The sequence below is a fragment of the Monodelphis domestica genome, chromosome 4, assembly GCF_027887165.1.
Source record: "Monodelphis domestica isolate mMonDom1 chromosome 4, mMonDom1.pri, whole genome shotgun sequence".
NCBI lineage: Eukaryota > Metazoa > Chordata > Mammalia > Didelphimorphia > Didelphidae > Monodelphis > Monodelphis domestica.
The window spans coordinates 175,203,520-175,225,976 of NC_077230.1; the positions used below are offsets into that span (position 1 = coordinate 175,203,520).

General features: G+C 34.7%; 1 protein-coding gene across 44 annotated transcripts in view; it reads right to left on the minus strand.

Moving 5' to 3' along the window:
- Positions 1-22,457, minus strand: part of LOC100016606 (sodium channel protein type 1 subunit alpha) — a 248,514-nt gene that overhangs the window by 92,793 nt on the left and 133,264 nt on the right. For 18 of the 44 annotated variants that reach the window (XM_056797257.1, XM_056797250.1, XM_056797248.1 and 15 more), the window contains 9 exons: positions 21,786-21,866; positions 17,742-17,870; positions 14,686-14,777; positions 13,526-13,795; positions 7,149-7,212; positions 5,809-5,950; positions 4,973-5,179; positions 2,675-2,959; positions 1,024-1,371 (listed from right to left, as the gene is read on the minus strand). In XM_056797257.1, coding sequence (XP_056653235.1) covers positions 1,024-1,371; positions 2,675-2,959; positions 4,973-5,179; positions 5,809-5,950; positions 7,149-7,212; positions 13,526-13,795; positions 14,686-14,777; positions 17,742-17,870; positions 21,786-21,866 — 1,618 coding nt within the window. Of the gene's footprint in view, positions 1-990; positions 1,372-2,674; positions 2,960-4,972; positions 5,180-5,808; positions 5,951-7,148; positions 7,213-13,525; positions 13,796-14,685; positions 14,778-14,871; positions 14,964-17,741; positions 17,871-21,785; positions 21,874-22,457 lie in introns of all 44 variants that reach the window. The other 26 variants (XM_056797237.1, XM_056797239.1, XM_056797236.1 and 23 more) reach the window with 4 other exon arrangements.

Sequence of the window (22,457 nt, forward strand, 5' to 3'; positions counted from 1 at the left end):
CCTTCCTTCCTAGCTTCCTTCATTTCTTTCTCTCCTCTTCTTTCTTCTCTACTTCCCATTTTCCTTCTTCCTTTTTCATATTATTCATATTCTAAAATACAATGGATTGGTAATTCTCTTTTTCAATACAGAGGAGTATGGCTGTTACCAAATACTAATTAGCATAAGGTAAGGAGGTGAGGGGATGGGAAGCCAAACCAATGCCATGCTTAATTGTTTCATCCAAAATGGCAAAGCAATAAGTAATCTAAGCCTGACTTAGTCATGCTTCAACATGCTGATATATTTCCAAGTAAGTGGGCACCCTGGAAAGAGACAAAATCTTTTTTAGTAATATCCCATATGCATATGCATATAAGACATATAATATACATTTAGATCAGGCATATTTTCATATCATTCTGCATAAATATGTTCTTTGGTTTCCAAGGCCCTCTCCATTTTGTTTAATTTTTCTTTCGGAAGTGACCCATATCAGCAGTTTTCATAAGGAGAATGAATGAATATTAGAAATTGTTATCAATGTAAAAATGAAGCTATCTATAATTAAGCACAGTGTTCTCTAAAAATCTTCTGAAATATAGGATTTAAAGACCCAAATTCATCTGGTAAGATTTATTATATACCCTTTATATTTGTGTGTCACAATTATTTGTTCTCTTCTATGACAGGGCCACATAGAACTTTCTAAGATCTAATTTACAGCATGGGTATATAACAAGCGTTCTCATTTGACAGTATTAATGCATTTTAATGCCTCATTTGTCATAAGCATGTTTGAAAGTAAAGGAATGCATAGTTGCTATATTAGGAGGAACATTTGAGGTTTAAAATTTTAGTTGGTTAGTCGATTAAAGGTATTACAAGATGCATTTGCATTCACAGCTTGACCAACCAGGGATCATTCTCAAGGGGTTCCATTCTGTAGAAACACTGGCTGGTGCAGAAGGAATGGGCCAGCCATGCCTAAACTATTTAAAACTTCCTTACATTGTCATCAGTAGCTGGCTTATCTATTATCACCTCTGGCAGAAGCTGTCCAACAGGCGATGTAGGAGCTGAAGGTCCACCAACCAAGGAAACCACACCATTGCAATCTACAGTGCTGTGCATCTTCCCATTCACTGGAAACACCGCCAGCATCCGGGATGATCTACTGGCCTGACTTATGTTACTGTTGCGCCGTTCTCCATGGCGGCGGGGCACAAAGAGGGAATCTCTCCTGCTTTCATTGTCCTCAAATGTGCTGTGTTCATCATCAGCAAAGTCATTCTCAGATCCCACATCCTTTGCTCGCCCTCTAAAGCTGAAAAGGCTTGTTCTGCTGTTGCGCCTTGGAGAAAACAGGGAGCCACGAATGCTCAACAAGGACTAAAAAATTGACACAAGAAATGAGAATTATCATATATAGCATTTTTTAAATGTAATTCTTGCTATTTTCAAAAAGTTGACTTGAAGGAAATGTCTGGTTCAGAGAAAAATTATTACTTGTTCCTTTTTACATTTAGATCTCTTCTATTAATCATGTTTTCATTTATAGTTGCAAATTATATGTGTGTGAATGTAACTAGGGAAATACTCAGGATTGCATTAGAGTCTGGAGAATTAGATTACACCTTGCACAACTTGAGTGAAAAAAGATTCCTGGACCAAGCAGGAAAAAATAGCTAACCTTGTGCATAGTAGTTGTGTTGTCAAAAAATCCATTAACTGATTGTTCTCTCCTTATATATTCCTTCCAAATCAAATATGTTTTTAGTGATTCTTTTTTCCCCTAAGGATTTCAAATTCTTCTCATTTTGCTTCATCATCATCATCATCATCATCACTAAAATTTATAAAGCACTTTAAGATTTTCAAAGTGCTTTATACATGCATATTATAACTCATTTTATCCTCACAACAATTCAAGAAGAAAGACATTATTATTATCCTCATTTTACATATGAGTAAACTAAGGCAGGTAGTGTTTATGTGACTTGCCTAGAGTTACATAGCACAAACATGTCTGAGGCAGCATTCCAACTTAGGTTTTCCTAACTCCAAGTCAACATTCCTCCTGCTGAGCTATCTAGTTGCCTCAAATGTCACTTGGAAGTAAGTATGAAGGAAATAGTCTCTTCTTTACATTACCCTTAGGGTGCAAAGTTGTTTTATGATGTGGTTAAGTTCTATTACAAGTTGGTGGTACTAAAATAATAATGACTAAAATATGACATTTTTGACAAAACTTTATACAAAAATACAAAGTATTTTAATTCAATTACAATTAATTTCTTACTAATGGAAATATTTAATTTATATTATTTCATTTAATTTTTATAACAAATTAATGAAGTAGGTAGCATAAGTGTTATCATTCCAATATTCAGGAGAAGAAATTGGCTTAGAGAGAGTAAGGTCACAAAGCATAGAATTTGGATTGTCTGATTCAAAGTACAAGATTATTTCTACTAGGCCATGTAGTATTCACACACAACCTAAATAAAATTATTTTACTTTATCTAAATAAAAGGTTAGATTTATGGAAAGATTACGAATCTTACTTCAGAAGACCAAAGTTAATGAAGTCACTTTAAATCTTAGTTTGATCCACTTTCTACTTATTATATATGGTAGTCTACATATATATTTATATACTCTACATTTCACTTTAACAAACATGTTACCATACCTGATGTGGAGAGGAGTACCTCTTTTCATAGGTCAATCGGTTCCCTTCAATAGAGAAACGGAAACCTTTCCTCCGAATACTCTCTTCAGATTCAGATTTGTGGAATTCATCCTCATCTTTCTCTTCTCCACCTGATTGCTCTTTCTGTTTTCTTTTCTTCCGCCGGTTCCTTCTTTCCTTTGCACTCTTTGAACTCAGCTTTGAGGCTTCTGAAGAGCTCTCTGAGAGTCCACCTGCTGCACTGGGTTCTCTGGAATGTTCAGAGGCAGTGGCTGCTGCTGCTGCCTGCCACACAATGAATAAATAAATGAAAAAGCATTCATTAAACACTGGGCACTGAGCACTGTGCTGAATGCTAGTGATACAAAAGAGAAAAACTATAATCCCTGCTCTGGAGGAGCTCATACTTTTATTGGAGGGAAAGCAAAAAAATAAAAAAATAGCATGAAGAAAAAAACTTGTGAAATTCTAAGGTTTCAGGTGAGGGGCCAGTGGCAGAGCTGGAGGTTCTTAAGTTATATCAGTAAATCTAGGGGTCTACACTGTTGAGCATAACAAATACAGGGCTGATTGGTAAGACCTGTTGGAACTCTATCTCACCAGAATTATATTACATTGAATAAATCTTCAGTTTTACACACATAGCTATTTTTTCTTTCTTTGAAGTGACTCAAATATTTGCACAATAGTTGAAAAAAAATTACACAGTTGCTAATTAAAGTCTATCTAAGGTTGTGGTAGCTTTGTAAGTAAAAAAAGAGAAAATAAACTTTTTACTTCGATTTTAATGAAGGTTTCCAAGGGTAATGTAATTTTCTGTGTCAACATTTATTAGGTCTCTGCTGCCTAAAGGAAAATATTATTTGAAGAGAATCAATCAGGCATCAGCAAGAACACAAACACATATTATTTTGTCTATTAATAGATCTGTCCTAAAATTTACTATTTAATTATTATCCCTTTCTTTGTCTTAAAAGGGATAATGAATTTCAGAATTATAGATAATTAAAATTTCTCAATATTCCATTAAAATTTAATGTCACTAATCAACTAGTCACTAATTACATGGTGATATGTTTAAGATATGGCACTCCAGCAAGATCTACTGGAAGCTTCACAAACAACCCTATTCCACTTATTGGTAGAAAGTTAGGGGAGAGTAAGAAGTACTGACCATGTTTTTAGTTGACAATAGATTTTCATTGGCTTTGACAATACTTTAAAATAGTCACATAACATAATCTTTTCATTTCAACAGTGATGACATGATTGGTGAAAAGATTACCATGGTTAACTAGTCATTTGGTCATTTAACATGGATTTGGGGATCAGGAAAGGAGGGATTTGAGTTGGATCTTGAAGGAAATCAGAGAAACTAAGAATCGGAAATGAAGAGGGAGACTATAATAGGGATGTCCAAAGGCACAGGGATAGAAAATATTGATTCCTATTCCAATCCTATTAGACACTTATGCACTTGATAACTCTACTACATTATGTATTCTTTGCTTTTGTAAAGAAGGCAAGAGTTTGGTATTTGAATCCAGTAGATTTTCATTTGAAAGTTGTAAGGAATACGTAAGCCTTGAGAAACTGGGTAAATATCTTCTTTTATCATGACTTGAAAGATGATTTTATTTTGGATTTTCTCCTAATAATAGCTTACTGCGCCAGGAATGGGGTTGCATATTATTTCCTGTCATATAGCACTAATACCAAAATACTATTTTAAAATGTCTTATTTTATCCTTTTCTTCTTAAAATATGAAGATGATTTATACCATTTCCTCTATATCTCCAATATTTTCCAGAGAAAGTTCTGTTTTAAGTATTCCAAACCTCTTTTTGAGGAGAAATTAGAACAATAGAAAAAAATTACCACCAGAAAGTCCAGATAGAGATATAATAGAATTTAGAACTTGAAGAAAACTTAATGAAGAATTTTTTCAAAACCTTCAAATGGGAAAACTGAGGTAGAGAGACTTGATGTGATGATGCACCTAAAAAAATGACACAATACTAGACAAAATACTAGAGATTTGAATCCAAATCATTTTAATGATAGGAAACTGAGGCATAGAGACTTTACCTAAAATCATATAGACAATAGCTGGGAACATTTGACAATTCATCCAGACTTTCCCATTGGTCCTATTATAGTTCCCCAAATCATCTTTTTCTTTTTTGGGTACAACCTATTTGCTCTTTTGGAGAAGCTGTGTACAATATAGTATTGAACCAGAAGAAAAGGAAGAAGAATGAAGTCAGATTGATGGAATATTTACTCTGGATAATTACCTGAGCTGCTTCCTGTTGCTTCTTCAGTTGTTCCAGCATCTGCTGAAACTCAGCCTCCTTCTGCTCTGCCTCTTCCAAAGTAGCCTGATTCTGCTCTTCATAGGCCATGGCAACCACAGCCAGGATCAAGTTTATAAGGTAGAAAGAGCCCAAGAAAATGACCAGAACAAAAAATATCATGTATGTCTTCCCAGCTGCACGTAGTGTCTAGAAACAAGAAAACAAGAGTGACAATTTTAAATATCCCTTTGGATCATAGGATGATCGATATTGAGCTAGAAACATTAGATACCATTGGATCCAACTCCTTCATTGTACAGTAAGGAACTAAAGTCTAGACACTTTAAATGACTTTCCTTGGGTCATACAACTAGTAAGTTTCTGAAGTGGGATTGAATACAGATCTTCCCAACCTCAAGTCTAGTTGTTCTTTCTGTTATTACACCATCAGGCTCAGGTGTAGTACATACACCACAGGTGTAGACAAAGAACATTTCAAGATATTTTTATACATTTTTATCTCACTGAACTCAGCCATAAACCCTGGGAGAAAAGTAGTACAGTTAGTATTTTCCCCTAGGATATTAGAATCTGCAGCTGAAAGGAACCTCCAAGATTGTCTAATCCATACTTTTCATATTCGAGAGATGAGAACAAGGAGGCTCAGAGATATTAAATGAATTGCCTACTTGGGAGCCATGATGTAAGCCCACTCCTAATTCTTGTCTGTTCTTCTTTTGGCTATTTCACAATACCTTTTGGTGTCATGAGAGATTCAGAACATATAGATTTAGTTGAATCTGAAAATTTTAGCATTTGTTTCTCTAGGTCCTTACCAGTTGATAAAGGTTTTCCCAGAAGTCCTGAGTCATCAGTCGAAATAAGGACAAGAAAGCCCAACTGAAGGTATCAAAGCTTGTATAGCCATAATTAGGATTTCGACCAGTTTTCACACACATGTATCCTTCTGGACACTGGCTACAAATGAGGGAGGAAAGGAAACATTACTTGGGACTCTTCTATCTTTCTATGCTGATGAAGAACTATATCAACAATTTAGCCAGAAATTTGATGTATTATTTAAAACAATCCTTGACAGTTCAGAGGCCAATTACAACAGCAATATATTACATTATACAAGGTGTCCAAAAAGTCTGAGAGCCATTTTAAATTAAAAAAAAAAAGTTTATGGAAATGTCTACATGAACTGACAGAGAAATAAGCAGAACCAGGAGAACACTGTACAGAGTAACAGCAATATTGCACAACGATCAACTATGAAAACCAGCAATACAATTCTGGGACAATTCCAAGAACTTATGATGGGGAATGTTATCCACCCCCAGGGAAAAGAACTGTTGGAATTGGATCGATGAAGATTAAAGCATGTTATATTTCACATCAGTGTATTTATGGTTTTACCTTGCGGTTTTGGTTCTGTATGAGGGTGCTCTTTCAATAATGACCAATATGGACATGTGTTTTGCATGATAAAAAATAAATCTTAAACTGGTATAACACATCAGACTATTTATTGCCTCTAGGATGAGAGAGGGAGGAAGAGAAAGAATCTGAATTGAAAAATATAAGAAAAAAGTTGTCAAAAATTGTTTCTATTTGCAATTAAAAATAAAGTTAAAAATAAAGTTGAATATGGCTCTTTGACTTTTAGGACATTATCTTGCAATCATTATTCAATTCTATCAATTTGTCACATGATGTCTAAAACATAAATCATGGAATACAAAATTCATTTTCTTTAATAATTTTTGATCCAAAAAAAGTATTTTAACCATTTGTCCTACTGCTCCATTTTATCTTTCCCCACTTTTGTCTGTCTACAACTCTCAGTGTATCTTGAGCAAAAGGAGAAAAAAAAGATCACTTGCTTTCATAGAAAACAGTAACTCTTCTTGGTTAGTTAACAGTATTTATCTACTTATATCAAGAATGCTTTGGTTAAAAAAAGCCAGCTAATCAAATCACTGAGAAATAAAGTTCAAAATCAGGTATCATTTAAAAATTTAACTCCAAGAAAGTTTTTCCATGGAAAAATGAAGAACATATTAAGCTTTGTAGTTAGTATACCATATTTCTGTTTCTTTGAAAAGAAAAGCAAAACTATAAGCTTAAGATTTCACAGACTTCTGGTATACCCTGTTTAGTATTGGCTTACCCGGCATCTGAGCTGTTACCACAGAGAAGCGCATCCATAAATCCTTCCAGAAAATAAAAATATTCTGTTTTGAAAGATTTAAAGAAAGGAAAATTTAAGTGGAGCAAGTTTACATGGCTACAAATTGACTAAAAGGAAAATAGAAGTGTCAGAGTTAGTTGCTAAGATTAAGTGAAAATGGTCAAGTTATATAGATAGGCGTTGGACCTGTGGTTTTGTTGGTTTGGGGAACTTCTGAATGAGAAGCTCATAACCTTTGTTAATGCAGGTCAGCACTTTTTCTGCTGCTTAGATAACTATCCAGAGTTATGATGTCCAAACTCAAATAGAAACCTCATATTGACTTAGAAAACCACAAATTACCATTATCTATATTGTGCTGTATTATTATTTATTTTTAAATATATTTCTTAATATTTAAAATGAGGCAGTGAGTTTGATGCCTCTGGCCTGGAGCTCTGAGAGGTAAATGTCTTGCCTGGAGACAAACAATCAGTATGTGTCAGAAGCAGGATGTGAAGTCATATCTTTCTGGGTCTAAGACCAATTCTTTACTACGTGACACTGATTCTCCATTGTACTGAGCATGTTAATGAAACTTTACTTCTCCATCAAAAGTTTTTAAAAACTGCACCAAAGAGATTAGATTATTTTTTGAACAACCTACATTTATTTCTTCTGTATTAATTTAGAAAAATGATACATACTTACAGATAATTAAAGAATTCTAAGTATTGGCTTTCCCCTATCAGGTAGCAAGTATTACCATATCAAAATAGTAGAATGATAGGCATTTTCTTGCCTCTGAAAGAGCCCTATCTTTAAGTATAATTACTAAAGATTTTTTTTCAGACATGTGCCTTGGGAGTAGCACACATTGTTAATAATTTTGAAAGTTTCCAATTATTTAATTTTCTTGGGTAGAAACAAAAATATTAGGTCAGAGGGCAGTGAGGTAACTCAGTGGATAGAGACCCTGGCTTAGTTAGAGAAGGGAGATCTCAGGTTCAAATTTAACACAGAAAATTTTTAGCTATGTAACCTTGGGCAAGTCACTTAACCCTCATTGCCTAAACCTTATAGTTCTTCCGTTGGAACTGATATTTTGAACTGATTCTAAGAGAGAAAGTAACAGTTAATATATATATATATATGTATATACCTATACACACACACACACACACATATATATATGTATATACCTACACACACACACACACACATATATATATATCTATATATATATATATAGATATATATATATGCCCTGAATTATTTAACTTCAAAATCACAGCAGATTAGTGGACTTTTATGGCTCATATCAGAATTGTCAATGTTAGAGGTCAAACATTAAGTTCCATTTCTTAATTCTATTCATAATCCTCAAATTTTGAACTGGACAATAATTTTTTGCTCTTCATTCATTCATTCATTTATTTATTTATATTTATTTTTAAAGACTTATTTATTTTGGAATATGTTTCTTATCATTACATGATTCATATTCTTTCCCTCACTTTCTCTCTTCCCCCTCTCATAGCCAACAAGCAATTCAACATGCATCATCAATCAAGATCTATTTCCATATTGTTAATATTTGCAATAGAGTGTTCATTTAGAGTCTACATCCCCAATCATGTCCCCATTTTGCTCTTCATTTAAAAAAATCTTTAGCTTGGAATACTCTCACTCTTTATCTCTTCTGTGCCCAGGTTTCCTTGGCTTCCTTCAAGTCTCAGCTAAAATTCTACCTTCTCCAGGAAGCTTTTCCTGATCATCCTTAACTCTAGTGCCTTCCTTCTGCTCATCATTTCCTATTTACCTTATATCTAGCTTGTTTGTAAATAGTTTCTTACATACTGTCTCCCCCTCATGAGTGCAAGTCCCTTAAAGTCAGGAATAGCCTTTTGGCCTTTTTCCCCCCTCTAGGGCCACTAAGCATCGATGTTTAATTGATGCATATTACCTGGCTTTTCATGAATTGTATTTATTAGTGCTTGTAAAACCTAGCTAAAATAGATGTACTTTATTTGGTTTTGGAGCCATTTGATTTCACACTTAGATGCTGAATTAGCAGTATATCTTGCCTCATTAAAGAAAAAAAATCTGAAATGAAACCATAATTTGCAGCTATATAACCAAAAGGTCTCTAAGGAAAACAGCTTCCAATATCCTGGCAACATGAGCACATGCAACAGAAAAGGAGTCAAGGGTAGATCATACTTAATTGCCCTCCTCCATTTTCTTCCAAGATAGCCATTATTTGTAAAAACTTCAAATTATTATTACATTAAAATATGAATACATTACTGTATATCATTAAAGCTATAGTTTGTCACAAACCAGTGCCTTTCTTGGATCGAAAACTGGAAGTCAATGGAATCTTTCCATTTTTGCATACTTAATCATTTATTTAATGATTGGTACCTTTTTACCACAAATTCCATATTAGTTATATTATCTGGGTACAATGAATTAATATTTCTTATGTAATTGCTTATTAAGAAATTTCAGGAAATAGTGGGTAGCTAGGGTTCAAGAATAACTAAAGTTTTAAAGTAAATATAGTCATCATTTTTCTTAAAGGTATCTTCTTTTACCTATGAATCATGCTCTAACTCACCTTTTCTTTTCAAATGTTAACACTTGAACATAAGATTAAAAGGAGATTTTATTACTTTTTTTTCCGCTCAAAAGGAAGGGGATTTTGAAGCTAATTCACTTTTTAAGAATGGAATATTGGCAAAGATATTGAGCATTTGCCTCAAAACTTGAAATAAACAAGCTGCTTTAATTAGCTTTCAATTTAATTGAAACTATCAATTTCCCTCTCTAGTTCTGTGTCAGAGTTTATAGAAAACTGGCTTTGAGTCAGGAAGATCTGAGCTCAAATCCTGCATCAGACACTTAGTGTTACTGTTGGCAAGGCACTAATCCTCTGTCTGCCTTAGATTCCTCATCTGTAAATGGAGATAATAATAGCCTCTATGAGTTATTAAAAGGATGAGTGGTTTAGTATTTGGGAAGTGCTCTGTAAACACTATATAAATGCTATTAGTTATTATGATTGAGAGTAGGCTGTTCTTGATTATATAGCCCAGTAAAGTACATTTCTATCAGTCTCTCATTTTTACTAAACTTTAACTTAAGCTACATGATAGTAATAGGCAGTAATAGTTAACATTTATATGATGCTTAGTATGTGACAGGCTGCTTTATTGATATTATTTTTAAAACTCTTAAAAGTTTGAGTTTTGAGCAGCTGTGAGTTCTTTTTAATTTTTATGTTTTGTTATTCTACCAAAAGAACGGTAATGTTGCTTTGGAGCAAATGTTGCAATAAAAATGTAAAGGCAATGAATAATATTATCAATAAAAACTAACAGTTACCTAGTACTACTATGTACCAAGTATTTTGCAATTATTGCCTCATATTGTCCTCAATAAAACCCTAGCATCTAGGTGCTATTATTATTCTCATTTTATAGATGAGGAATCAGAGGTAGACAGAGGTTGTTATTTGCCAAATATCATCTCACTACTAAAATGTCTGAATCTAGATGAACTCTGAGTCAGTACTCTATCCACTGCACTACATATCCATCTTCTTAGAAAATCCAATTACTTTAATAAGAAAGTAGTTGACTTTACAAAAATCATTGCAATTACGTTTCCTTAAAGAGTAAAACAATAATTTAGTTTTATTTAGTCATGTTTCTTTGAGGAAACACTGTTAAATATTATTGTTGTTCAGTCGTTTCAGTCATGTCTGTCTCTTCCTGATCCCAATTTGGGGATTCTTGGCAAAGAGGCGGGGGCACTTTGCTATTTTCTTCTCAAGATTATATGAAGAACTAAGGCAAACACGTTTAAGTGACTTATTCAGGGTCACAGACAAGTCTCCCTGACTTCAAGCCCAGCACTCTACACACTCTGCCACCTAGCTAGCTGCCTTCACTGTTAAATACCATTTGATCATTTCTCCTTTTTTTAAAGGGAATTTCTTGAGATGCAAACAAGGCTTGTTAAAACCTTTCTAGAATTCATGGTGTTGCCATAAGAATATATGGTTTATTAAGAAAGGGTATTTTTCACATGGAATAAGTGTTTTCTGAGAACTTCCAGAACTAGCTAGCTATGCTGGTCATGATGCTGGATATTTCAGAAGCTAGTCAAGTATGTATATATAAAAGAGAAGGTTGGTTGCAAATATTAACCAAGTATATATATATATATATATATATATATATATATATATATATATATATATATATAAAAGAGAAGACTAGTTGCAATGGTGTTGAAGCCTCAGAGATGTAAAAACAAATATTACTGACAAATATTATTTGTATTAGGAATAAAATTCATATTAAAATTTGCATATGTAAATTGTCATTCTCTGTAACTGAGAGACTACCACTATACTACTATATTTATATAGGTATTACATTAGATTATTTGTACCTATATTATTATATTATTTGTTTGTGGATCAAAATAAAGCTTTAATTGTTGTGAAGGTAAACATATTCAGTACGAATGAAAGCTAGAATTCAGTGACCAACATGTTGCTACTTATTTGTGGCCCTTTAGTTTTAACAGTGACATCCTTTGGCAGTCAGACTCTAGGCAAGACCTAATGGATAAAGAAATCCTGGAGAGGGAATTCTCTCTACTGTGATCTTGCAAATGAATCCTCAGGATTTCCCTGAAAGGGAAGTTGAGTGGCTTTCTCAGTGGTCACACAAAAAGTATCAGAGGGAGAATTTGATCTTAGATCTTTCTTATTCCAATCCTAGCATTCCATAAACAATGCCACTCTTTTACATTCTAAATAATTAGAAACCGAAAGAAGCCTTAGAATAGTAGCTCAAATTTATGTAACAATTTATGTCTGTTGAATAAATTTTCCATATAGATATCCTATAAAATAGTATTACAAGTACCAAGACCCTTATTTTTCAAAGGAGGAATATGAAGCTCTGGCAGAAAATCCCATTACTGGGCCTGCTAAATGGATGCCTGGTTATTATTACCTCATAGGTTTACATTCTTGTTTATTAGTACAGGGAGTCAAATGGAAGGATGTGGGAAAGGAAGAGAAAATCAATAACCCCAAAGCCATCACGTGTTTTGCATGAGTAGTCATCCTCACATAGTCTTTACTAAAATGAAATGCTATCTCTGATTTTTTTCCTCTAAAAGGAAACTGGTATTGTTTCCATCTCTTCTTCTCTTACTTCTCAATCCATTTCAGTCTGGCTTTCAACCTTATCATGCAACTGGAACTGCTCACTCCATGGTTACCAACTGTCTCATGTGCTAAGTGAACAAGTTGATACATTTTCTTTTCTTAGTGTGTATCAGTAGTGAATTCTCTGCAACATTGATAACTACATCCCTCATGATACTCCTGTCTGTTTTCCTGACAGTATTCTGACATAGTTCTTCTCATATTTTGCTTCTTCTTCTCAGTCTCCTTTGCTGGATCAACATCCATGTCTTACCTGTCTTAAGAAGTTCGTGTGGAAATATTGTTGGAAATAATCTACCATAACAAGTACAGAATGCATTCACATATTTGTAGGTTTTTTAAAATATTCTTTTCCATCTATAGGATATAGTAACAGAATAAAAAGGATTTTCTTCCTAGCTTTGAATCTTAGAGAGAATATCTTTTCGCTCCATATCTACACCACAGTGGTATTATATTTACCACACCATGATGTCATCAAACTGGAAACAAGTTAATTTTATTTTAATTCATACTGGTTGACTTCATTTTTCTTCCATACAATCAATGACACAATGGAAAGCAAGATATAGGAACCAGAAAAGCAATGGTTTTATATATGAGATAGATTAGTTTAATGAATAGAGAGCCCAACTCAACTCTAAGAAGATGTAACTTCAAATCCCACTTTTGACACTTACTGATGATGTGACTGTGGATAAGCCACTTCAACTCTCAGTAATCTATATGATACTCTAAGACACTAAATTGAAGGGAAAGGTGATGACCCAAATTGGTAGGGGAGGATTCTCTGCATCAGAGGTTTCCTATACCAATGAAATCACAAGTCCTCATATACAATATTTTAAATGTTCATGTAAATCTTTGAGATCACAAAATACAATCACAGAATCTGAAAGTATCTGTTATTTAAAATCCGAAGGAAGAAAAAAAAACAAATTTAAGTTTCTTTTTAAATCTTTTAAAATACATCAAGTAATTCATCTTGAGGAGGTTAGATTTTCTTAGATTACTTTTTAAAAAATATTTTCAATCTGGATGGTAAATAGACTAACAATTTAATGTCATCTATCTATCTGTTCATCTATATATTATATCAAGTAATGCTAGTAGTAATTCTTACTTTCATCTTCAATATAAGATTTCCAGTCAAATTCAAAGACAGTTTCATTCACAAGGGTACCATTGTAATCCACAGTAATGTTCTTTTCAAAACTGTGTTCCTCATAAGAGGAATTGGTAGGAGGCCATTGCACACATTTATTCCTCAGGTTGCCCATAAATAGTTGCAGCCCAATGAGTGCAAATACACTCAGACAAAACACAGTCAGGATCATGACATCTGAAAGCTTCTTCACTGACTGGATCAGGGCTCCCACAATAGTCTTCAAGCCTAGAAATGGGAAAGGATATTATTATGAAGGACAATGACCTTGAAGAGCATTATATCATTTTCTCTAAGACAGATATTCCATGCATAAACCCAAATAAATGTTTGGAATGTTCATGAAAGGATAACACTATATGGAGAGGTGAAGAAGCTCATGGATATAAAATGTTCAAACTTGATGGTCATTTAAGATGAATGGAAATGAATGATCCACATTCCATCTAAGTTAAGCAAGTGATAATGGAGTTCAAGGTCTTCATAAGCCCCATGTCAAGACAGATTTTTTTATGGTGCTCCTCTTTTATGATGCTACTAGCTCCAAACTCATGTCATCAGTTTTATAACAAATCACAGTTATAGAAAAACGTCAAATATTGGTCAGGAAGTTTAAAGGGATTTTGCTATAAAACATGAGGGGGTTTGGAGAATTGACATACATTTGTTATAACAAATTTCCCATGCAGGCTCATGTTATTCTTTATGAGATTAGGAACTTAATCTTTTGTTAACAAAATCACATTTTTCAACTGATTATAGTTCTTGGTCATCAATGTCTGCAATAGATGGGAAGTTATAACACACTGAAAGGTCACCATGATAAGCAATCCTTGGTATTGACTATTATAGAGGAGAAAGCTTTTTTGCATCATAAGATGCAAACCACAATGAGTATATATTTTGATGTCTCATGCAAGAATTCATTAAACTCCAAGGCTGATTTCAGAACAAAAGCCAAAAAGCTTATGTCAAAAAACTCCAAGAATCATAGTTTAGTCAAACACACTCTTTTATGATTCCTGGTTTCTTGTAACACTGAGTGGTGGCAAGCGGTGAGGCTGATGTTGAAAATCTATGATGAGGTAATCGGCCTCGGTGTTTAACCTGTCTCTCACCTGGAATGACTGAAATTGTTTTCAATGCTCGGAGAACTCTGAATGTTCTCAACGCTGAGACATTGCCCAGGTCCACAAACTCTGTCACATATCTGTATAGGGGAGTTCACACACAAACAATAACAGGATACAAAGAAATAACTATAGGTACGAGGGGCCTTATGCTTTACACTAATTACTTCTTACCTGGAATTACAGAAATAGTTTTCAAAGCTCTCAAGACTCTGAAAGTTCGAAGAGCTGAAAAATTGCCTAGGTTTACAAATTCTGTTACATACCTGTAGAATTAAATCAGAGTTATTCAAGATTTAAGCAGGGTTTATGCTACTTGCTTGGGTGTTTTTAAAAAAGACATTTTTCTGGTACTTTTATATTAAGTTTAAAAAGCAACAATCAGAAATTAAAGTCACTATCATATTTCATCTCCAATGTCTTAAGGCTACTGGCTAAAGATAGCTTTCACAGAGGTTTAAATGATTGATTTCATTTGATACTGTAAAATAATAAAAACTATCATTACTCAATAGAGTGAAGATAAAAAGTTTGGCTTCAGGAGATTATAAATCCTCCTGAGGACAGAGTAAGAGATAGTTTCACTTTTATCTTTGTATCCCCAAGATCTAACACATTGTGCTTTGCACAGAGTAGCTGTTTTAAAAAATGTTGAATTCATTGGGTTCCAATTCTGGTTGGAAAAAACGGCAAGGAATAAAGTTAGTTTCACTTATCATTAAGGTGTAAAAATGTCACCATAAGTAGATCAAATTTTTAAACCAGTATAAACATTTGGAAGGTAGGATAAAGTAAGACAAAATATTTAATAAGTCCCTATTACTATTCCCCCCATTAATACTTCCTATTAATTTGAAGAAAAGAAATATTCAGGTGGTTTTCTTTTCTTTTTCCTGGAATTTGTAGTCTCCTTTTATTTTCCAGAAAGTTGTCAACTCTGTTACACATCACCTTCCTACCCCACTCCCTTTCTTATTTCCACTTTTAAATACCAGAAAGAATGAGAAAAAACATAGGTAAAGTGCCATTATGGTTCAGAAGAAACAATGCTGGATGGAATAAGCAAATTTGGGTTGGAATCCTGGCTTTGCAACTAACTAATGGCATTTCTGACCTTAAGGCAAGTATCCCCCCCTACCCCCAGGCAGTTTCCTCATTTGGAAAATGATGGGGCTGGACTTGACAAATTCTATGGTCTCTTCCAACTCTAAGATTTATGATCTAAGACAAGAGGGTGTACTCATGCTCAACACTTTCTGGATACTCCTAAGATGTCTTTTATTGTTCACATGAATCTCTTTTCTTTGGGAAGAGATGGCAAGTTGAAGAGACAATAAAGCAGATTAGAGTATGCTTATGTGTTGACATATATTTGTGTCTGTGTGTGTGAAAGAGAGAGAGACAGAGAGAGAGAGAGAGAGAGAGAGAGAGAGAGAGAGAGAGAGAGAGAGAGAGGGAAGAGATGACACCAGGAGGAGAGAATTATGATTAAGAAAGTAATACTTGTCTTTGTGCCCAAAGTCTAAAATAAATCACTGGAGAATGAAATGAGTACTAATGAGAATGAAATCAGAAGCCACGGAAAATTAGGTAATGTAATAGTGATGTAATATAATTTCTCTCTTTTCAATTTTGTGTTGATTAGTTTGATTAGAGTATTTATTGTAGACCATGCACTCATGGACTACTATTGTAGTCCATGCACTCAGAATCATAGAATCCTTGAATTGGAAGAGACCTCAGAGACTACATAATCTAACTCAAATCTGACGGAGAATTTTCTATCAAACATCCTAGACAAATGATCACTGAGTCTCCAATTGATGCCATTGATGGAAGGTGAGCTGATTCTTTCCTAAAGACAGCTCATTTCACTTTCATAGAGGAACGACAAATTCCAAATATTTCTTTGCATCTTCCATCCATTGCTTTTAGTTCTACTTTTGAGATTTAGACTAAATTTAATCCTTATTCCACACAACAATTTTTCTCCTTGAATGCTGTTTGTCAAGTTGTCCCTCAATTTTCTACTCTTTTGGCAAAATATCCCCATTTTCATCAATCCCCTTATTATATGGCATGATTTTGAAATCCTTAAATAGTGAGTGATCAGTGTCATTAAAATGAGGTGCTTAGTATTAAACATAAAACTACAGATGTGATCTAACCAGAGGAAAAATACTTTGGAATTATATAATCTCTTGGTTTCTGGACAGTATTCCTTTATTAATGCAACCTATGGTAACATTAAGATTTCTTTTAGGGGATTCAGGAACTAACATATACATTGATGACAGGGTGAGCTAGTGGTTCAACAAAATTTCCAATTTTTTCCCAGATAAACTGTCTAACCACATATTCCCCATTTTATGCTTTTGAAATAATTTTTTAATTCAAGTGCATGATTCTAGGTCTATCTCTATTAAATATTATCTTCATAAATTTAGGTCAAAATTCTAGTCTGTCAAATTACTGTTTGATTCTTCAGGCATCCAATGTTATCCATCCCTTCTAACTTTGTGTCATGTACAAAGCTGATAAAGATATTATTTGTGTTTTTACCCAAGTCACTGCTATCTAAGAGATTTTGTCCAATGCTTTCCTCCCCTTAATCTATAGAAAGATTTGGACATGGCTAGGTGAGAAATAGAAAATTTTGGTAGGGAGGGACAAGCAGAAAATTTGTTATGCTCATGAATTTTTACATTCAGTTCTTAAGGCTGAAACAATATGTGCATATCTGAGTGAGAATGTAGGTGGCTATGTACATATATGTGTCTGTGAACATAAAACATAAAAACTGTCAATTAAATATATTGAATAGAGTTTTCAATGAAATTTTCTTTAGCAATGCTACTGAGAGTAAAGTGAATTGTTTCAAGAGTCTTCTGCTCTTAAGATTATACCTATTTTTATAACCCTAAAATACCTGAATCTGAATCTGCAAATCATCATAAAACTTCCTTTAGATCTAGGAAGTCCAGACTTTAAGACAAAAAACAAAATGCAAATTTGTTCTCATTTAAGTTTTGAAAAATACTTACGCAAATGTAATGACAGTGAAATCAAGCCAATTCCATGGATCCCGAAGAAAAGTGAAATCTTCTAAACAGAAGCCCCTTGCAATGATTTTTATAAGTGATTCAAATGTATATATTCCTGTGAAAGTGTATCTGGAAGCAAATATCCCAAAACACAATAAATTGACTTTTTTCCTTTATAGAACATTGATTTCTTATCAAATATTAATGTAATAAATAGATAACAATTGGAAAGAAAAAGAAGTGCTTCAAATATTCATTTTCCACAGATAAGATAGTATTCTATATACAAATTACATTTAGGAAAACTAGATATACTAAAATGTTTTAAATGATACATTTTCAAATAAAACAACTATTGCAAAGTTTTGCCAAACTGTGTCTTTGTTAGAATAGAAGGCTGTGTGTGTTTCTGTATGTGTATGGTGGTGGTAGGATTTATTTAGGAATGGCTCTCATAGCAGGTATAGGTCCACATGCCTGTAGTCCTTGCTACTGTGTAATTAATTTCTGTACCCTATAACTCCAATTCCCAGCATCCCATGTTCCTTCTCATGTGACCTCTCTCTCTCTCTTCCTGTGATCCTGTTTGGTGGAGGTGGTGTGAAGTGAGTGGCAGGAGAATCTACTTATGTGACCTTATATTTTGCTAGATAATTTCCTTTTTATTCCTTTATTTCAAGTGATTATTAATAGACTTTATAAAATATAATACTTGGAGCACTGGACAGTAATTTAAATCTTACACCACTGAGGTGTTTGAGGCCTTGGATAATCTGAACTTGGAAGTTGTGAACTGTAGGAGGGTTAAACCAATCAGGTGACTGAACTAAGTGCAGGACCAAAAGGGTAAGGGCCAGGGAATGGGAAGATCACCAGGATGCTTAAGGAAGGTTAAACCAACCCAGATTGGATACCAAGCTGATTTAAGCATCTAAGTCAATCAGCAGTGAGGTCAGGCCTATAAGTGGCTGCAGTACTTTCAGCCTGGATCAGAACCTTGTCTCAAAAAAAAAAAAAAATATATATATATATATATATATAAAGTGATATAAAATGATATAAAACATAAATTTAAAGAAAATATAAATATAAAAATGTAAATTAAAACACACACACACACACACATATATATATATATATAAATTTTAAAAATTATGTGCTACTTGGGAACAATATGAGATATCATGGAAAGAAAATTGGATTTGGAGCCAAAGTTATGAATCCTGACTCTACTATTTACTTCCTAGGACTATAGACCAGTGATGATGAACCTGACAGAGGTACCAAAGATGGCACACAGAGTGCTTTCTGTGGGCTCTCAGCCACCCTTCCCTCTCCCACCCAACCCCAGGTCATTACTAGAAAGAGAAAGGCAGAGAGACTTGGGTGGAGCTGCTCCCCACCCCTCTTCACTATGCCTGATGACATTTTCCCACAAGGCCTGCCCCTGTGTCAGGAAGCCCAATGGGAGCTCACAGAGGATAAGGTGGGTAGCTCACAGGCAGAGCTAGAGGAGAGCAGAGCACTCCAGCTGCTCCCTTCCTCTCTATAGTCACTGAGGACATTCCCCACTTTGCCCACCCCTCCTCCCAGCAGCCCAATGGGAGTGTTTCAGCCCTTTCCTGGGTGGGATTAGGGGGTGGGGCATATCCTCAGTCTGGGTTTGGGTGGGGTGGGGATGGGGCCTGGCACTTCATCTCTAAAAGGTTCACCATTGTTGCTTTAGGCAAATTAATGACTCCTTTGGGGCTGTGTTTCCTCACTGTAAAATGAGCAAGTTGGACTAGCTGGCTGCTATGGTTCCTTTTAGATTTAAATCTAAGATTTTATGTTACCTGGCTAGATCTTAATATGCCTTAATATGGTGTGGTGATATCATAAAAGAATACAGCCTCCTAGGACTTGCTCAAAAAACTTATATGACAGAGTGGTTAATCAATAATATTTCAGTTGCTTAAAAAAAGCAACTTTACTTCAGAAAGCTGGAATTCTGTTTCATTGATGTTTCATGAAGAAGAGCAAGGCCAAAAATCTCATTTTTGCTTTTTTCCTACCTGTGTTTCCTCAAGGAAGGCAGGAATATTTACTAGTATTAAAGATGAACCATAATCATTGAGCCTGGAACAGCCAAGAGTCGTAAAAACAAAACAAAAAACAAAAAACAAAAAAACCTAAAAATAATGGCCAAAAAACCTCAGGTAGAGTCGGGTTTTCAATTCCTTTTTCAATAAATATCATTCTGTGTAGATGTGGATGTGAGTATTGGTGCTAAATAAAGGTCATGAGGAACCATGGAACTTGTCACTTCATAGTCAATAATTCAAGACTTCCTTGCCTTTTAGTCTATTCATTTCTTACCCATTTTATCTGGAATGTTTGGTCTGCTTGAAAGTCAAAAGCACAAAGTCTCTGATCTAGGATAGATGGAGGAGGGGAGCTGAACTTAAGAGTGGCATTCTGTATAAATGGAGATTTTGAACCTTTCACTTCATTCCCTAGACTTCCTTAGTATTTCCCAAATTTCCCTATAATCTCCCCTGTGGTATTTAACTGGTGGTAACTCCTCCCACATCCTCTTTCTTTGGGATGATGCAGCAAGTATGGTGGTAAGCTAAGTGCAGGGATTTTAAATGGGGCTAGTCAGCCATGGGCATGTGGTTTTTATATTGTGTCCTCTTTATTCCTCGATTTCTAATGATCCTTAACAAACCTCATAAAATATAATATTTTTATTATTAGAGATATAATTTTAGATTTTACAATTCTAGGGGGGGGGAATATAGTGTGGCAGGTGGTGGGCCTTAGGATGGATATCTAGCAATGGAGCAAGTCCAGCAGCAAACAACATCTGTACACCTCTGACCCTAGGAGCAAAGCAAATTCTCTTAGAATTGACCATTGGAAAGAATCCAAGAGCTCCAGCTGACATTTTTTTCTGCCCCTTCTTTTAGGTTCAGTACACAAAACAACAAATGTGTCAAGATAAAAAGCAAAGACTTCATCATCAGCCTCTGGTGGGATACCAAGAGCCTCCCTCCATGATATCCACGAGAAAAGAGAAGGTCACAGTGAGACCTGCATTATTCTTAGTAGAGGCTTTAGGTCCCTCAAAGCTGCTTCTTTCTCAGATAACTTTTAGTTTAGATTTTTTGAGAATGTGTCAGGCAGGTCTCTGCTACTTTGGGCTCCATTGCAACATATCTAAATGATTTTCATAAATCCCCTAACAGAAGTAGTCCCCACCTTTGAAAATGAAGAAAGTGGCAGATAGAGGGTGATGTTGAGATTTTTATTTTTTTGGTTCTAAGGATCTGTTCTGGGGGCCCCAAAGTCTTCCCTAGCACCCTGAGCTCCAGAGGAGGAAATTCAGCTGTATGGGGTCCTGTCAAAATGACTTTTTTCATTTATCCTCATTATAATCTCCTATAATGTGAGAACTACGGCATAGGACAATGGCTAATATGATCAACGCTCATATGGCTAGACCATTGGTAAACTTCCATCTACTTTGTATCTATCTATAGAGAGAGTTAAAAAAAAACCACATCTTACCTTCTGTTTTAGAATCAATACTATATAATGGTTCCAAGGCAGAATAGTGGTAAGGGCTAGGCAATGGGGATTAAGTGACTTGCCCAGGGTCATATTGCTAGGAAGTATCTGAGGACAGATTTGAACCCAGGTTTCCCTGCCTCCAGGCTTGGTGCTCTCTCCAGAGCCACCTAGCTGCTCTTCACCTTTGTACTATTTTAATGACTTAAGGTGTACATACATATATACTGTCTCTCCTAGCTACACTGTGAGCTCCTTGGAAGCAAAGACGGTTTCCCCTTTGCTTCATATGTGCAGTGCCTAGCTCAGTGCCTGACCCATACTAGGTGCTTATTAGATGCTTATTGTTTGATAATCTGGGGCTAGAGTCATATCTCCTAAATGATTAAGCTTAGAGCCTCCATAAAGACATAATACAAAGGTCCAAATAATAAATTTTAAAAAGATCCACTCGAGTTATGGAAGTTATAACAAATAACATTATTAACTTACTCTACATTCTTCGTCCAGTCTGGAGGATTGCTCATTGTCATAAACACGCAGTTTGTCAAAATAGTGCACATAATTAGCATGCTAAATAATGTAGATAATAGTTAAGGAAAACACAAAATAATATAGGAATATATTTTACAGAAAGCTAAAAAAGTGGAAGTAATTTATTATACTAAACTCCCAGGGCATTTTAGCGGGAACTGTGTGTGCAGAACTGAGTTGGGCAGTTTTCCACCAGAAATAAATTGCCATATCTCATTCAGAGAACAAAAGAGTAAATTGCTGAGAGTATACTGCCTCCTCCCATCCTTGAGTTTAACATTTCTGAATTAAGATTTATCCTACTTAGGCTAATAAATTAAAGTAATCCATGGTCAAAGGGTAGCAAAGGTCCTGGCTTTGGGGATGCATTTTTAGATCAGTTTAATCTAAATAAATTAAGATTGCATATGACTGAGGCTGGATGAGTCTTTAGTTCATAAAAGGCAGGTGGAGATGATGGCCCCTTTGTGTTCTTTACTGTTTATTACATTTACTTCAATTCTATTCCATTTGGTAAGTATTTGTTAAGTTCCAATTATGTGTTGAACATTGTTTTAAATGCCAAGGGCAAGAGAATTTCCCTATACTCAATGAGCCTAAAGTCTTACAGGAGGATAAGACACAAACATA